The sequence below is a fragment of the Rhinoraja longicauda genome, chromosome 33 (genome assembly GCF_053455715.1).
Source record: "Rhinoraja longicauda isolate Sanriku21f chromosome 33, sRhiLon1.1, whole genome shotgun sequence".
Lineage (NCBI taxonomy): Eukaryota > Metazoa > Chordata > Chondrichthyes > Rajiformes > Arhynchobatidae > Rhinoraja > Rhinoraja longicauda.
In genome coordinates, this window is record NC_135985.1 from 1,351,562 (window position 1) to 1,369,621 (window position 18,060).

General features: G+C 44.7%; 1 protein-coding gene across 2 annotated transcripts in view; it reads right to left on the reverse strand.

The window, feature by feature from the left end:
- adamtsl3 (ADAMTS-like 3) overlaps positions 1 to 18,060 on the reverse strand; it is a 327,965-nt gene that overhangs the window by 112,766 nt on the left and 197,139 nt on the right. For both annotated transcript variants that reach the window (XM_078427555.1, XM_078427554.1), the window contains exon 8: positions 15,863 to 15,937. In XM_078427555.1, coding sequence (XP_078283681.1) covers positions 15,863 to 15,937 — 75 coding nt within the window. The remainder of the gene's footprint in view (positions 1 to 15,862; positions 15,938 to 18,060) is intronic.

Consider the following 18,060-nt stretch of genomic DNA (forward strand, 5'->3'; position numbering starts at 1 on the left):
GCTCAGATTTACGACCAAATATTTTTCATAGGTGGACTTGAAACTTCAAAGTTCCCCTTCCCCCCACCAATTTCCTGAGTTCTCAACTCCAGTAGCTCGCCTGCACCTCATGGGAGTCGTTTAAAACGTCGACATTCCTGCCGCTCCACTCACAGCAGAGATGTTTTACCTTCCCCATCTCCAGAATCAGTAGTATTTGTAGTCAGTTGGCATTTTTGGATTTTAGATTTAGAGATACCGCGCGGAAACAGGCTCTTTTGGTTCCTGATAAGTAATCGTAGATCTCCGTGCTACGTTAGAGGAGCATTAATCAGTTCTGTAGTTTAGTTTTTAGTTTAGTTTAGAGATACAGTGCGGAAACAGGCCCTTCGGCCCACCAGGTCCACACCGACCAGCAACCCCTGTGCATTAACACTACCCTACACACAATAGGGAGAATTTTACACTTATACCAAGCCAATTAACCCACAAACCTGTGCGTCTTTGGAATGTGGGAGGAAATCGAAGATCTCAGAAAAAACCCACGCAGGTCACGGGAAGAACCTATAAACTCCTTACAGACAGCAGCCGTAGTCAGGATCGAACCCGGATCTCTGGCGCTGTAAGGCAGCAACTCAAACGCTGTGCCACCGTGTCGCCCGGTGTAGAACTGACACATATTTAACCCATGGAGGAGGTCACACTCTATTCAAGGCTTCCCATCTCCAGGAATCCAACACAATTTTAAATAATATTGTAAATCGAGACTGGCATTTGATAGATGCATAAGAGTCATAAGGAGTGGTAAATGGATCGATTGTAATCATGTTTTGTCTTTCCGCTGACTGGTTAGCACACAACAAAAGCTTTTCACTGTACCTCAGTACACGTGACAATAATCTAAACTAAACTGAGCTACTCTTGGGCTTGAATCCCAGAGAGACTTCAAACAGAGGAGACTTCAAACAGAGGAGACTGTTTACTTCATTCATTCTTAAGAAAAGTTAACTCTTACCTCAATCGAATTTTACGTGTAGGCTGAGGGAATTAAAAATTCCCATTATAGAAATCAATTCTTTTCATTTGTACACAATGAATATGATTAGTTCAGTTTAGTTTATTGTCCCGTGTACCGAGGTACAGTGAAAAGCTTTTGTTGCGTGCTAACCAGTCAGCGGAAAGACAATACATGATTACAATCGAGCCATTTACAGTGTACAGATGCAGGATTAAGGGAATAGCGTTCAGTGCAAGTTAAGTTACATAAAGTCCGATCAAAGATGAGGTGGATAGTAGTTCAGGACTGCTCTCTGGGTGTGGTAGGATGGTTCAGTTGCCTGATAACAGCTGGGAAGAAACTGTCCCTGAATCTGGAGGTGTGCGTTGAATGTTATTCCCTTTATCTTGTATCTGTACACTGTGGACGGCTCTATTGTAATCATATATCAGTCCTTCCGCTGACTGGCTAGCACGCAACAAAAGCTTTTCACTGTACCTCGGTACATGAGACAATAAACTAAAGCAAACTTAAATTTTACAGCCTGTCCTCATTGAGGATCTCGTGGGGTTGCCAACTTCCTCACTCCCAGATAAGGAACAAAGGGTGAAGTCACTGCCCCCACGTGACCTCACCTAGCCAGCGGCCGCGTGTACCTGCTCCACCAATGGTGGCCGCCCGGGTCGGGCGGGAGCACGTGGCCGCTGGCTGGGTGAGGTCAGGTGGGGTGCGGGGCAATGGCGTCACCCTTTGTCCCTTATTTGGGAGTGAGGAAGTTGGCAACCCTACTAATATGGGACAAGGGTGGTCCCGTACGGGACACACTAATTTAGCCCAAAATACGGGATGACCTGGCTAATACGGGACAGTTGGCAACCGTAGGATAGAGTTACAAATTCATCTGCGATACAACTGGCAATGGTTAAATTACTGTGTGAAGAAATTGGAGCCCATCATCTCTGAGTGCAAGATTGGAGTGATTGAATATCCAGGCCTGGTTTATTTTTTCTCCAAATCGTTCATTAATCATAGGAATGGAAAGACCATTGCAGACTATCTAGCTAACCCCGGTGAAATCATTTAGAATGATTAACTACACTTAAATTGTCTGTCTTGAAGTTAATATTTAAACATTTTCACCTGCCCACTCTCCCATTTACTGAACCTCGGAGTTATGTGCCTTTCAGAAAGAATCTTTCACATGAGAAGATATAGAGAAAATTCTCTTTTTAGATGCTGCAAACTCACAACACACAAAGGGTTGTCAAGTAGCCGGTAGACCTGCTGCCTCACAGCTCCTGTGACCCAGGTTCAATCCTGACCTCCAGTGGTGTTCAGGTGGGGTTTATATGTTCTCCCTGAGACCGTGTAGGTTACAGGCTGGTCGGTCAATTTACCACGTAACACAGACCAGCACAGGAACAGGCCCTTCATGCCACAATGTCTGTGGTGAACATGATGCCACGTTAAACTGACCAGCCTGTACATGATCCATATCCCACTATTCCCTGCACTTCCATGTGCCTGTCCAGAAGCCTGTTAAACACCACTATTGTATCTTCCTCCACCACCACCTCTGGCAATGCGTTCCATGCACTGACCACCCACTGTGTAAAAAACATCTCCATTAGAAGCGTCTCGACCTGAAACATCACCCATTCCTTCTCTCCAGAGATGCTGCCTGTCCGGCTGAGTTACCTCAGTTTTTTTGTGTCTATCTTGCATTAATCTTCCCCCCTCCCACCTCACAGCTATGCCCTCTAGTGTTGCACATCTCCACCCTGGGAGGAAGGTTCTGCCTGTATAAATTGCTAATGTGTAGATGAGTGATGGAATCTGGAGGGGAATTGATAGGAATGTGAGATAAATAAAGTTTGATTAGAGAAGGGGTGGTGTAAATAGGAGGTTGAGGATTGCTAAAGACTATTCTAAAGAAGATTGCTAAAGACTATTCTGTGCGACTCTGTTCAGCAGAAGGTGAATCGACCCGAAACGTCATCCATTCCTTCTAACTCCTTGTACCTTCTCCCTGTGACCACATGGGTTTTCTCCAGGTACTCTGGTTTCCTCCCACACTCCAAAGACGTGCAGGTTTGGAGGTTAATCGGCTTCTGTAAATTGTCCCTAGTGTGTGTAGGGCAGTGTTAGTGTACGGGGGGGGGGGGGGGGGGATCGCTGGTCGGAGCGGCCTGGGTGGGCGGAAGGGCCTGTATCAGAAGAGGAGTGTGGTAGAGGGCTTCAAGGGCCTGTGAAGAGTTTTGACTGAGTTGATATATTTCCACCCGTGGGGAAGGCTGCAGTTAGAGGCCATCACCATAAACTCAACACCAACAAACCCAATAGAGAATTGCGTGGAAACCTTTTCCCCAACGAGTGATCACAATGTGGAACTGACTGCCTCCGGGAGTCGTTGATGTGAATAGCACTGAGTCATTACGAGGAAGTTGGACAAGGGAACAGAGAATTATCGTGATAGATTGAGATGGGAGATGACAGCAGGAGGCGGTGGAGGGAGTTTATGTGCTGGCCTGGACTGGCTCAGAGTGTGTCTCTGCCAAACATCTTATGTAATTCAATATACGGTGGCCCTACAATAATAAAAACATCCATTAGCCTACTTTGCTAACTGCCTGTGACATTTTAATTGTTGATGCACTGAACGTAAGTGTGCAGGTACAGCAGGCAGTGAAGAAAGCTAATGGCATGTTGGCCTACATAACTAGAGGATTTGAGTACATGAGCAAAGAGGTCCTTCTGCAGTTGTACAGGGCCTTGTGAGACCACATCTAGAGTATTGTGTGCAGTTTTGGTCTCCTAATTTGAAGAAGGACATCCTTGCTATTGAGGCAGTGCAGCGTAGGTTCACGATGTTAATCCCTGGGATGGAGGGACTGTCATATGAGGAAAGATTGGAAAGACTAGGCTTGTATTCACTGGAGTTTAGAAGGATGAGAGGGGATCTTGTAGAGACGTATAAAATCATAAAAGGCCTGGACAAGCTAGATGCAGAAAAAATGTTCCCAATGTTGGGGGAGTCCAGAACCAGGGGACACAGTCTGAGAATAAAGGGGAGGCCATTTAAAACTGAGGTGAGAAGAAACTTTTTCACCCAGAGAGTTGTGAATTTGTGGAATTCTCTGCCACAGAGGGCAGTGGAGGCCAATTCACTGGATGAATTTAAAAAGAGAGTTAGATAGAGCTGTAGGGGCTAGTGGAATCAAGGGATATGGGGAGAAGGCAGGCACGGGTTACTGATTGTGGATAATCAGCCATGATCGCAGTGAATGGCGGTGCTGACTCGAAGGGCCAAATGGCCCCCTCCTGCACCTGTTTTCTATGTTTCTATGTAACCCATCCAAATTTCTTCATTATTCATTATTTCTAGCTGTTCACAGTAACCGTTAAGCCCAAAGTAGAATGTCTTTATATGTGGTCGACACAAAATGCTGGAGTAACTCAGCAGGACAGGCAGCATCTCTGGAGAGCAGGAATGGGTGACGTTTCACAGAGTGCTGGAGTAACTCAGCGGGACAGGCAGCATCTCTGGAGAGCAAGAATCGGTGACGTTTCACAGAGTGCTGGAGTAACTCAGCGGGACAGGCAGCATCTCTGGAGAGCAAGAATCGGTGACGTTTCGGGTCGAGACCCTTTTTTACAGACTTTACGCCTTTATATGTGTTCATTCTGAATAAAATAATCAGAGACATGGGTAGGATTGCCAACTAACTCACTCCCAAATACGGGACAAGGTAACGTCACCGCCCCGCGCCCCACGTGACCTCACCCAGCCAGCGGCCACGTGCTCCTGCTTCACCAATGGTGGCCGCCCGGGCCAGGAGGCAAGTTGCTTTTAAGTTAAAGGTTCATTACACCTCTCTTTGCCTCCCTTTATGGTCAATGGTGCTTTATTGTCACATGTGCAAACGCGCAGAGAAACGATTTTATTTTTTGTGTAGAGTTCAGTAAAGTTTTGCCATACGTAGGCACAGTCTCCGATTAGCAAAGTGTACAGACGTAGTGCACTGTGCCCGCATGCACGAGGAGTCACGTTTTGGAACCATTTACAAAGTCCACCCCGCGCTCTGGGTGTTATGAGTGGTGCCCGATCCAGGCGAGACCCAGGCTGCTGCACGGCCTCCAGCCATCGCCTTCCTTGGATCACCCAGTCAACCCTTGTACCTACCCTCACCTGAGCTTGAGGTCAGGCCAGGCCAGGCCAAGGTTGCCTCTCCTCCCGGCCTTGCTCCTCGCGTCCATCATCGCCGGCTCCACCCTCTCTGGTCTCTGGTTTACAGGGGGTGAGCAGAGGTCAGGCTTGGCAGCTTCCAGGCTGGAAGAGTCTGTGTGCCACATCTACATGGAGTGTGTGAGGTTGCAGCCCCTGTTCCCATATCTAAAGTGGGGGGCTGATCCTTGCCTTCTTGGCTGCACTTCACACCAACCATCCTCATCTTTGGACCCCCTGTGGGTAGGGGAGAGGGTGGGGCCGAGGATGTCCTGGTTGGGTTGCTCCTGGGCCTGGCTAAGCTGAACATCCGCGAGTCACGGCGCCAGGGGGAACAGGGCTCTGCCCGAGCCGGCTGCCTGCCCCTTTTCCGGGGGTTAGAGAGAGACAACGCACTGTCCACAGGCATCCTGGGGGATTTCCAAGACCGCTGGGCACCACGGAGGGTGGAATGCATCCTTGACAAGGATTGTAACATCGTTGTTTAATACCCAGTACTTTGGTTGTTTAAGAATATTTGTTTCACTTTGTACTCTGGTGGTGGGTTTGTTGGTATTGTTTTGTATAGCACTTATTATTCTTCTAATAATTGATCACATTCATTTTTGGTAATAAAAACATGTCTTTGTGCATCCAGCCTCCACTCCATCACAGAGTACGATTCTTTACTTCATAAAGCAGTACTTTAAGAAGCCTTCTCTCTGGCTGATGTGCAAAAATGAATCATTAATCCCAGGAGAGCTTTTAGAGACTTAACAATTGCAACTTGGACCATAACCTTGCAAATTAATTCCCCAATGGGGAAAGGTTATAAGTCCTGCAAACTTAATTGAGAAACCTGAAGAAAATCAAAGTAACACTATTTGACTAGTTGTACTCAGGTAAAATGTGGATAATGCCAATGGAACAAACGATTTGTCTAATTCAGCTCTCGGTGGCAATCTGATCATATCCACATCGCCTGAAAAGAGATTATTTGCTTAACTTTGCACATGCCTCTGTGCCTCGAGTTTGCAATATGGTGCGGGCTGGGGTAGGGCTGAGAATATTTGCCTAGCAACAGTACCAAGTGTGAACATGTTGGATCATAAATATTACTACGTGAGCCTTTATATCCCCCCAGCCCCAATAAGCTGGAAAAATCAAACACAAAAAAGATAGCCTGTATTTCTTTAAAGGCAAACCTTGTTCTCAACTCCAAGAGGACACAAAATGAGTGTTTGACGGCACTGGGCCTGTACTCGTTGGAGTTTAGAAGAATGAGGGGGGAAGCTCCTTGAAACTTACTGAATAGTGAAAGGCCTGGATAGAGTGGATGTGGAGAGGACGTTTCCAAACTAGAGGCCAAAGCCTCAGAATTAAAGAACGTCCCTTTCAAAAAGAGATGAGAAGGAATTTCTTTAGTCAGAGGGTGGTGAATTTGTGGAATTCATTGCCACAGACGGCAGAGGAGGCCAAGTCAGTGGATATTTTTAAGGCAAAGATTGCCAGGGGCTATAGGGTGAAGGCAGGAGAATGGGGTTGAGAGAGAAAGATAGATCAGCCTTCATTGAATTGCAGAGTAGTCTGAAGAAGGGTCTTGACCTGAAAAGTCACCCATTCCTTCTCTCCAAAGATGCTGCCTGTCCCTCTGAGTTACTCCAGCATTTTGTGTCTATTGCAGAGTAGACTTGATGGGCCAAATGGCCTAATTCTGCTCCTAGAACATATGAACAAGAAAATGCTTGAGTAACTCATAGGTTCAGGCAGCATCTCTGGAGAAAATGGATAGGTGACGTTTCTGGTCGGGACCTTTCTTCAGACTCAAGAGTTCTGTGCCTCTTCCGCTCAAACGTCCATACCTCTTGCCTGATGGGAGAGGGCAGAAGAGGGAGAGACCGGGGTGAGACTGGTTCTTGATCATGCTGCTGGCCTTGCTGAGGCAGCGGGGAGGCAGGATAATGGGAGAACAATGACATTCCTCGTTTATATTTATGTAAAAATGTACCGCAGTTTTGTACTTAAAGATTTGTTTTACAAGCGTGAAGCTACAATGAGTCTGAAGATAGACACAAAATGTGAGAGTAACTCAGCGGGACAGGCAGCTCAGAAGAGATGGAATGGGTGATGTTTCGGGTCGAGACCCTTCTTCAGATTCTCGACCCAAACGTCACCCATTCCTTCTTTCCAGAGACGCTGCCTGTCCTGTTCAGTTACTCCAGCATTTTGTGTCTATCTTCGGTTTAAATCAGCATCTGCAGTTCCTTCCTGCACAACTTGTCCATGCTGACCATGGATAGTATAAGAAAATAACTGCAGATGATGGTACAAATCGATTTATTCGAAAATGCTGGAGTAACTCAGCAGGTCAGGCAGCATCTCAGGAGAGAAGGAATCGGTGACGTTTCGGGTCGAGACCCTTCTTCAGACTGACCATGGATAGGAAAGGTTTAAAGGGATATAGGCCAAATACAGGCAGGTTGGACTGGCGTAGATGAAGCATATTGGTTAGCATGGCTTGTTGGGCTGAAGGGCCTGTTTCCCTACTGTATGCCTCTCTGACTGCGATTTCCTTTTGCAATCAGTAAAAGTTAAGAGAGTTAGTAGTTAATAGCCAAGTGACTGAAAACTTAAAACATGCTCTAAAAGCATTGCAAAATCTTCCACGAGCCCTCTGTTACAGATATCTGGCAGTGACCAGAGTCTGGCAACATGCTCACAACTTACCTGCTGTGGCCCTGGCTTATTTCCGCAACGTTCAGGCATTCCAAGCTTTTTTAAGATCAACTCTGCAATTTCCATTTCCTCAGCTCAAAGAAAAAATAACTTGCGTTTGGGCAACACCTTTCATGGGTGGAGGAGATCCCAGAACATTTCACAACCAAGGAAACACGTCTGAAGTGGTGGTTGTGCCAACACAGGCTTCTCTCCCATGTTACGCACGGCTCGTACCTGGTCAGCTTGCAACCAAACCTCGCCTACTGTTTTATAGAAACATAGAAACATGGAAAATAGGTGCAGGAGTAGGCCATTCGGCCCTTCGAGCCAGCACCGCCATTCAATATGATCATGGCTGATCATCCAAGATCAGTACCCCGTTCCTGCTATCTCCCCATATCAATCAGCCTCAATCAACCATGATTAAATGGTGGAGTAGTCTTGATGGGCCGAATGGCCTAATTCTGCTCACATCACTTATGACTTTAATGGTGAGGCCAGTGCTGTCTTCACTTGTCAGCTGGAAATGCTGCCTCCATCATTTATCAGATTGGATTCAAAATTGGCCTGGTCATGGAAGACAGAGGAGAGTAGTGAGCAGATGTCAGTTTAGTTTCTTACTGTCACGTGTACCCAGGGGTGCCAACTATCTCACTCCCAAATAAGGGACAAGGTGACGTCACCGCCCCATGCCCCACGTGACCTCACACAGCCAGCGGCCACGTGCTCCCGCTCCACCAATTGCGGCCGCCCGGGCCGGGAGGCGGGTTATTACGCAACCTCCGTTAGGTGGTGCCCGGGCCTACGGGCCTACAGTGTCCGGGCCTACAGTGTCCGGGCCTACAGCGCCCCCTAGGCCTAATACGGGACAAGGGTGGTCCCGTATGGGACAAGCCAATTTAGCCCAAAATACGGGATGTCCCGGCTAATATGAGACAGTTGGCAACCCTACGTGTACCAAGGCAGAGTGGAAAGCTTTTGTTTGCATTGTCAATCACACAGCAATATCTTTAGTCATCTGGAAACTTGATTATTGTGCCACTTACATCCCGGCCTAAATCACTCACCTCCAGAACGAGGAGCTCGGGAATGAGGTCAGATCCTGCAGAACACCACTGGCAACAGTGATTTAGTCACAAAAACATTTGTCAACCATTACCTCTTGCTTCCTGCTACAGTGACAACTCTGCTTCCAATTTGTTACCCACCCTCGGGTATTTTATTGACCAGCCTGGCTGGCTGCTGGAATTACTATTGTTAAAATGAGTTAAATCCTACTGCAGTGGAGACCAGTGGAATTCTACAGCTCACACGTCTAGCAAAGATAGACACAGAGTAACTCAGCGGCTCTGGCAGCATCTCCTGAGAAAAAGGATGAGTGACACTTTGGGTGCTGTCTGCGTGGAGTTTGCACGTTCTCCCCGTGACCGCATGGGTTTTCTCCAGGTGCTCCGGTTTCCTCCCATATCCCCGAAACGTAGGTTAATTGGTCCTGAAGTCCTAACGTCATGCAGCATGAAAACAGGCCCTTCAGCCCAACTTGCCCATGCCAACCCAGATACCCCATCTACACGAGCCCCACCTGCCTGCGTTTGCCACGTATCCTTCTAAACCTACCATCTCCAGGTCATTGTAAATTGTATCGAGTGTGTGGATGAGTAGCACAGTCTGCAGGGGAAATTCTGTTGGGAATGTGGGGAAAATAAAATAGGATTGGTGTTGAAAGGAGATATATGGCACATGAATCTCGGACTCTTCTCCCGGTCTCATGTGGGTAGTATATGTTTATGAACCATCCTACCACAACCAGAGAGCAGTGCTAAACTACTATCCACCTCTTTGGTGACCCTCGGACTATCCTTGATTGGACTTTGCTGGCTTTACCTTGCACTAAACGTTATTCCCTTATCAAGAATCAATACACTGTAAATGGGTCGATTGTAATCATGTATTGTCTTTCCACTGACTGGTTAGCACACAACAAAAGCTTTTCACTGTACCTCGGTACATGTGTGAATAAACTAAACTAAACTGATGCAGAGTGCTGGAGTAACTCAGCGGGTCAGGCAGCATCTCTGGAGATCATGGATGTATGACTTTTCGGGTCGAGACCCTTCTTCAGACTGATTTTCTGATTGGTGTGTCTGATGCGAGTAGAGAAGTCAAGATGGTTGATGTCTTGCCTGAAATGTCACCTATCCACGTTCTCCACAGATGCTGCCTGACCCACTGAGTTACTCCAGCACTCTGTGAAACGTCACCTATCCATGTTCTCCACAGATGCTGCCTGACCCACTGAGTTACTCCAGCACTCTGTGAAACGTCACCTATCCATGTTCTCCAGAGATGCTGCCTGACCCACTGAGTTACTCCAGCACTCTGTGAAACGTCACCTATCCATGTTCTCCAGAGATGCTGCCTGACCCGCTGAGTTACTCCAGCACTCTGTGAAACGTCACCCTTCCATGTTCTCCACAGATGCTGCCTGACACACTGAGTTACTCCAGCACTCTGTGAAACGTCACCCTTCCATGTTCTCCACAGATGCTGCCTGACCCACTGAGTTACTCCAGCACCTTGTGTCCTTTTGTGTATTAACCAGCGTCTGCAGTTTTTAGTTTCTATATTTTGATGCAACCTTGGTTTATAATAATTTAGAGGCAAACAGCTTGCATCTAACAGCTGACAAATGCTTAAAAATAGAGACATGGACAGCAGAAAATTAATTCCCCCCAACTGCATCCATGTCAGCTTCTATGTGGCAATCCCATAAAATTTATTGGGACGCATATTCATTCCGATTCATATGTCAGTGTCCAAATTTATTTAAATGTTTCCAAATTTGGTTTCATTTTAAATGCATTTATTGCATTTTTTTGAAGCATCGTCCAAGCAGCCTGACTAATGGATTTTTTAAATGTTTGGTGGATAGAGTTTGAAACCTTATATTTATTACTGTGATCCACAGGTGTTAGATTTCCACCTCTGGACATTAGCTTGCACTGTCAGCCAATGGTTTATTACCCACTTGTCAATTTGGATTGTCACAGTGCAGAAGTGGTGCCTGGTATGGTTAATGTATTAGTGGAACAGTACCAAGCTTGGAATCCTTGCTGTGCTTTCCAACGGTCTGCTCATCTGAGAAAGTTCAGAAACAAACATTACAGATGTGGATCATATTGAGAAATGTGAATGCACATGTACTCCATGGATTGAAAGCAATATAACAACAACGCCAGACACCAGGGGTCGAGATGAGGAGACATTTCTTGAGTCAGAGGGTGGTGAATCTGTGGAATTCATTGTCACAGAAGGCTGTAGAGGTCGTCAGTGGATAGAGTTAAGGCAGAGATAGATAGATTTTTGATTAGTACGGGTGTCAGAGGTTATGGGGAGAAGGCAGGAGAATGGGGTTAGGAGGGAGAGATAGATCAGCCATGATTGAATGGCGGAGTAGACTTGATGGGCCGAATGGCCTAATTCTACCCCTATCACTTATGACCTTATGAGATATAGATGGTGATGTAGAGAGATATAGAACAAATGAATGAAAAATATGCAAAAAAGTAACGATGATAAAGGCCATTGTTAGCTGTTAGCTCTGTGAGAATGAGTGACAGACAATTAAACTCAACAAGAGTTTGCAGCTGGTACGACTTGGGTGGGGGAGGGACGGGGAGAGAGGGGGGATGCAAGGGTTACGTGAAGTTAGAGAAATCAATGTTCATACCACTGGGTTGTAAGCTGCCCAAGTGAAATATGAAAGGCTGGCCTGTCAGGTGGATGTAAATTTCCCCGGTGTGGGATGAATAAAGGAATATATTAAGATTCCACAGCTTTGATTTAAAGCAGAACACTTATTCTTATTGCCCCAGTCCAAACTATCCTCAAACCATTCCTACAGTGGATTGTCAGTTCAATTTCACATTGCTGTTTGTGGTCGTTCCAAATTACAACAGTGAATACATTTGAAATGTACTTATTCAGTTGCAAATCTTATTCCCACATCTGAAAGTTGTAAAAGGTAAACTATATAAATACAGTTGCTTCTTCGTTTCCATGCAGAGGTTTATTTAGACGAAGCAATGAAAATTCCAATGATCCACGACAGGGAATGCTTTATGTTATTTTTAGTTTAGTTTACAGATACGGCGTGGAAACGGGTCCTTCTTCCCAGCGAGTCCACGCCGACCAGCGATCACCCCGTACACGAGCACTATCCTTCACACTGGGGACAGTTTACAGAAGCCAATTAACCTGCAAACCTGCACGTCTTTGGAGTGTGGGAGGAAATTGGAGCACCAGGACAAAACCCACGCAGGTCACAGGGAGAACGTACAAACTCCGTACAGACGCCACCCATGGTCAGGATCGAACCTGGGTCTCTGGCGCTGTGAGGCAGCGACTCTACCGCTGCGCCACCGTGCCGTCTCTTGTGTTCTGCTAAGTTTGGTACCTTAGATCAATTGCAAAAAAAGTTCTCTTTACGACGCATGCAATATCTGCAATACTTCTAAATGAATTGTGGAATAATTAAATCAATACGTGCCTGACAGTCAGGCATTGATGGAAATATCGTGACGTTATGACAAACGTAATGAGCTGTTAATGCCACCAGCATTTCACAAGGGTGGGTTTACTGCTGTGGGCTGTGGATGGATTGATGGCACTGGGACCTTCAGGAAGAGCAATGTGCAGGAAGACCCGTGAAAGTGAGAGACACAGACACAATGGAAGGCAGAATGAATGGAGATGAATAAAGCAGGTCTGGAACTCTGTTGATTCACACGATTGAGGAAAAGATAGACAGAGTAAGATATGTAATACAGAGTAATATATTATAATATAATATAGGAATATAAGGTTATAGGGACGCGAGGGAGGGAAATGCATTCTTAAGAATTAAAAACTTTCAGAGCCAATTTCATACTCTGGGTTTCTAATGTTCCTTTCCTCTGTGTCTTGTCTTTTCTCTGAGATGAAGATTAATTTCAACATTTCTTTTCTCGGTAAATCTTTTCCCAGAGTTTGAAATTGGCTCTGAGAGTTGTTAATTCTTGTGAATGCATTACCCTTCCTTCACAAGAACGACAGCACTAACTACACACATCAGCAAAGGTTAAAGCTCTCATGAATCATAATCACAGACTTGGGTCAATACCTCCTGTTCTTGCACGGTCAAATATACGTAACACCGCCTCCAGATTCAGAGACAGTATCTTCCCAGCTGTTACCAGGCAACTGAATTATCTTACCACAAACAGAGAGCAGTCCTGAACTACTGACAATAGACACTAAATGCTGGAGTAACTCAGCGGGACAAGCAGCATCTCTGGAGAGAAGGAATGGGTGACGTTTCGGATCAAGACCCTGCTTCAGACGGGTCCTGAACTACTATCTACCTCATTAATTCCCGGAATGGCGGGACTGTCATATGTTGAAAGACTGGAGCGACTAGGCTTGTATACACTGGAATTTAGAAGGATGAGAGGGGATCTTATCGAAACGTATAAGATTATTAAGGGGTTGGACACGTTAGAGGCAGGAAACATGTTCCCAATGTTGGGGGTCCAGAACAACGGGCCACAGTTTAAGAATAAGGGGTAGGCCATTTAGAACTGAGATGAGGAAAAACTTTTTCAGTCAGAGAGTTGTGAATCTGTGGAATTCTCTGCCTCAGAAGGCAGTGGAGGCCAATTCTCTGAATGCATTCAAGAGAGAGCTAGATAGAGCTCTTAAGGATAGCGGAGTCAGGGGGTATGGGGAGAAGGCAGGAACGGGGTACTGATTGAGAATGATCAGCCATGATCACATTGAATGGTGGTGCTGGCTTGAAGGGCCGAATGGCCTACTCCTGCACCCATTGTCGATTGTCATTGTTCACTCTCGGTCTATCCCTGATCGGACTTTGCTGTGTTTACCTTGCACTAAACGTTGTTCCCTTATCATGTATCTGTACACTGTAATGGTATGATTGTAATCATGTATTGTCTTTCAGCTGACTGGTTAGCACGAAACAAAATATTTTCACTGTACCTCGGTACACGTGACAATAAACTAAACTGGACTCAATTGTACAGTACAGACTCAAAGAAACATAATTTCAGCTGAGGGCATTTGGCATAAAATTCTTCACGATCAGCTTTGACGATACAGGCACTAAGTATTCTGTTGCCAGCACTCACTGACATTCATTTTCCCATTCTCTTAACAGAGTTATGCTGGTTAGAAACTTCTTCCCTGATTCATTCCAATAACTAAACAGAAATTTGAATCAACCATATCAACCTTGCCTTGCTATTTAAAGACATTTTAAAGTCACTTTTGTTACCAAGCCAAGTTACAAATCCTTAGATAGTTAATTTAGCCGAAACAAGAGGAAAATAACGCAGATGTTGGAAATATGAAATAAAAGTTGATCATGGTGGCCTAGAATGTGTACGCAAGAGGGTGAAACAGCATCAAACCTTCAGCATCTGTGGATGTATGTATGTCTTCTGCTCAAACCACCATAAGTATATATACACACACTGAACGTTTTTTTTCTCTCTCATTATTATGTTGTTTACAGTGCACTATGTTTACATGTTCTGTTGTGCTGCTGCAAGCAAGAATTTCATTGTTCTATCTGGGACTCATGACAATAAAACACTCATGACTCTTGAGTATTCAGGGATAGACACAAAAAACTGGAGTAACTCAGCGGGACAGGCAGCATCTCTGGATAGAAGGAATGGGTGAAGTTTCGGGTCGAGACCCTTCTTCAGACTTCAGTATCCAGGATCCAAGGGACCAGACGAGAATAACTCAATCATCATGGAAAAGCCTATTTTTAAATAACCCTAAAACCATTTACCTTTGGAAAATTAATTTAAGGATAGTTTGACACCACTGTGACCTGCAGTTTTAATAAAACAAGCAATATGCCTTTACAGAAAACTTATTATTTTTAATATAAAATGTTGAACGCAACATTTAAACCTGGAACATTGAGTTGGCAGGCTTACCCAGAAATGGTAAATTTATTTGTCAAAGGGCGAATGAGTCAAATACAGCAATATTATATTATTTAATTATTTTATCCATGCACAGGCAATTTTCCAATACTTCACAGTTATTGATAACGCCATCAAGTAAGTCACAGGTTTTGAAAATAAAGTTAAATGTGAGCATTTCTATTTCATAATTTCATAAATTCTGGTAGCAGAATTAGGCCATTTGGCCCATCACGTCTACTCCAGTATATCCCTCCCAACCCCATTCTCCTGCCTTCTCCCCATAACCCCTGACCCCTTTACTAATCAAGAATCTGTCAATCTCCGCCTTAAAAAAATCCATTGACTTGGCCTCCACAGCCTTCTGTGGCAATGAATTCCACAGATTCACCACCCTCTGAATAAAGAAATTTCTCCCCATTTCCTTTCTAAAGGTACGTCCTTTTATTCTGAGGCTGTGCCCTCTGGTCCTAGACTCTCCCACTAGTGGAAACATCCTCTCCACATCCACTCTATCCAGGCCTTTCACGATTGGGTACGTTTCAATGAGGTCCCCCACCTCATCCATACTTTGAACTGTGACAGAGGCATAGAGTCATAGAATGATACAGTGTGAAAACAGGCCCTTCAGCCCAACTTGCCCACAATGGCCAACATGTTTCACCTGCTTGCGTTTGGTCCATATCCCTCCAAACTTGTCCTATCCATGTACCTGTCTGTTTCTTAAACGTTGGGATAGTCCCTGCCTCAACTCCCTCCTCTGGCAGTTCGTTCCATACACTCACCACCCTTTGTGTGAAAAAGTCACTCCTCAGATTCCTTTACATCTTTCCCCTTCACCTTGAACCTGTGCCGTCTGGTCCTCGATTCCCCCACTCTGGGCAAGAGACTCTGTGCATCTGTGACGTTGACGTCCAGGATTAAAAAGACTCAATGCTGCAACTGTGAAAGTGTTGAAAGGAAACTTACGGAGATGGGCTGGTCCTTTCAGGGTGATTTTCACGTGCCGACTCCCGTAAGGAACTGCAATCACCGTGACTTCCACTGAAATAGTTAGAACACAGAAAATCAGTTTTGCCTCTGATGTAGTTTGGCAGAGCATTCGTTAATCCAAGACACCAAACGAACGTTACTGCCCTGAAACCCTCACACGACACCTCATTTTGGATGTGTGCTATTAAGATTGTCAAAGGAGATTATTGCTCATTGTACCACTTTGAGATGGAATCTGGCTCACACCCATATCGCCAGTAACAATCTAAGCTAGAACTTGTCTGTGACTTCATTCCCCAGATCAGATGCCCACAAGAATTCAAACAGTGACAGCACTCTGCATGATTTGCAGTAACTCATTTAACAGTGATTGCTTTAACAGATAAGAAGAACTAAAGTGGGGTGACATCATGCGTATCATCTTTGCATTTTAAGAATCATGTTTAGCTCATTCAAGGTGCAATTTGTGAAGTTGTCAGTCAACTTTAAAATGTTGAGCAATATTGCTGAGTGTTTTGCTTAGGAGAGTAAGATGAAGGTCTTTTTATGAAAAATCAACCATGTATTCTTCGCGCTACACGGACTGACAATCTTAATTTGATTTGTTTGCGGCACGGTGGCGCAGCGGTAGAGTTGCTGCCTTACTGTGCTGGAGACCCGGGTTCGATCCCGACCACGGGTGCTGTCTGTACGGAGTTTGTACGTTCTCCCCGTGACCTGTGTGGGTTTTCTCTGGCAGCTCCGGTTTCTTCCCGCACTCCAAACACAGAGGTTAATTTGCTGGAGTAAAATTGCAAATCGTCCCTATTGTGTGTAGGATAGTGCTAGGGCATAGGGTGATCGCCTGTCCGCGTGGACTCGGTGGGTCAAAGGGTCTGTTTCCACGCAGTATCTCTAAAGTAAAGTCTAAACTCTTAAAACGCTTTTGGCTGGGAACTAGCTGGGTAACAGCAACGCTAAACATGCACATGTTTATTTTTGACTTCTGAGAAAAAATGTTTGAGTCCACTTTGGCTACCACAATCTTGGATATGAAAAAATGTTGTCAAATTCCTGCTGTTCCTTCCAGTTATTGCATTTGACATTAAGTGCTGAGGTTGCCATTTCTGTTTTCACTCATCAGAGTACTTAGCAAACCTGAGATTGTGCCAAATTCCATACCAAGAGGTTGGAAACACAGGGCACATTTTTATGGAAATCGGTTCTCATTACATCTTGAGAATTACATTAAAAAGATTTCAAGGGTCGAAAGATCCAAAGAAGAATATTCTTAATGAATTTCAAAGTGGTAAAATATTAGTATGATTAAAAAATAATAAAAATGAATCATATCTCAGTGTGTGGTCAGATTATCAAGTCCTCAATCATTATATTGGTATTATTTAAACAGAACACAGTCCAGAGTCATCTTGGCTGTTGGCTGGATTATATATGATACATGCAACAGAGCCAATTAATAACAAAAGCATCATAAAATTACGTTGTAAATTTTAAAACAGGTTGGAAATCATTCTGCACTTGGCATTTTTTGGAATCGATGTGTCTTTGCTGTCATGGTCTTTTGATTTCCATGTAGAGGGGTGGCCAACTTGCCATAGCTTATAGAGAATATAAGTCATTTACAGGGCTTCAACAGATGGGTAGAAATGGACTCCGAGCACAGTTGTATTGGACATGCAATGCACAAAGAATGAAAGGGCAGAACTATTAAATAGTATTTAAGAACAGGGATCTTGTTAATCATTTGGACAGAACCAGTAGACAGCAAATCTATTGCAGTGTTATAGCGGGGCTGCTTCAGGCTAGCATCAGGCTGAAGAAGCATAATGATGATATTTTAGTGATCTCATGAATGGAAAATGTCAATGTTTTTTGCAAGACTGAATACAGTCCATGTCTTTCATGTCTTTGATAGCATTCTTCTTAGCTGCAGCTCATAAACTTTCCATTCACCTACACAGTAGTTAATCTTTTTTAAAGTTATGGGACTAGTGGCCATTATTTAAGCTCTTTATTTTCAAGGTGATTTCAAATAAAATAATGACTAGTCACAAGAAAAATTTGGCTGGAAATTATGCTGCATGGCGTTAGGCGCTTATACTCCTTTAATGAAAGGATGTTTCTCCCCTTTAGTTTAGCCGAGGCATCACGCTACAAATAAATCATTCAACGAT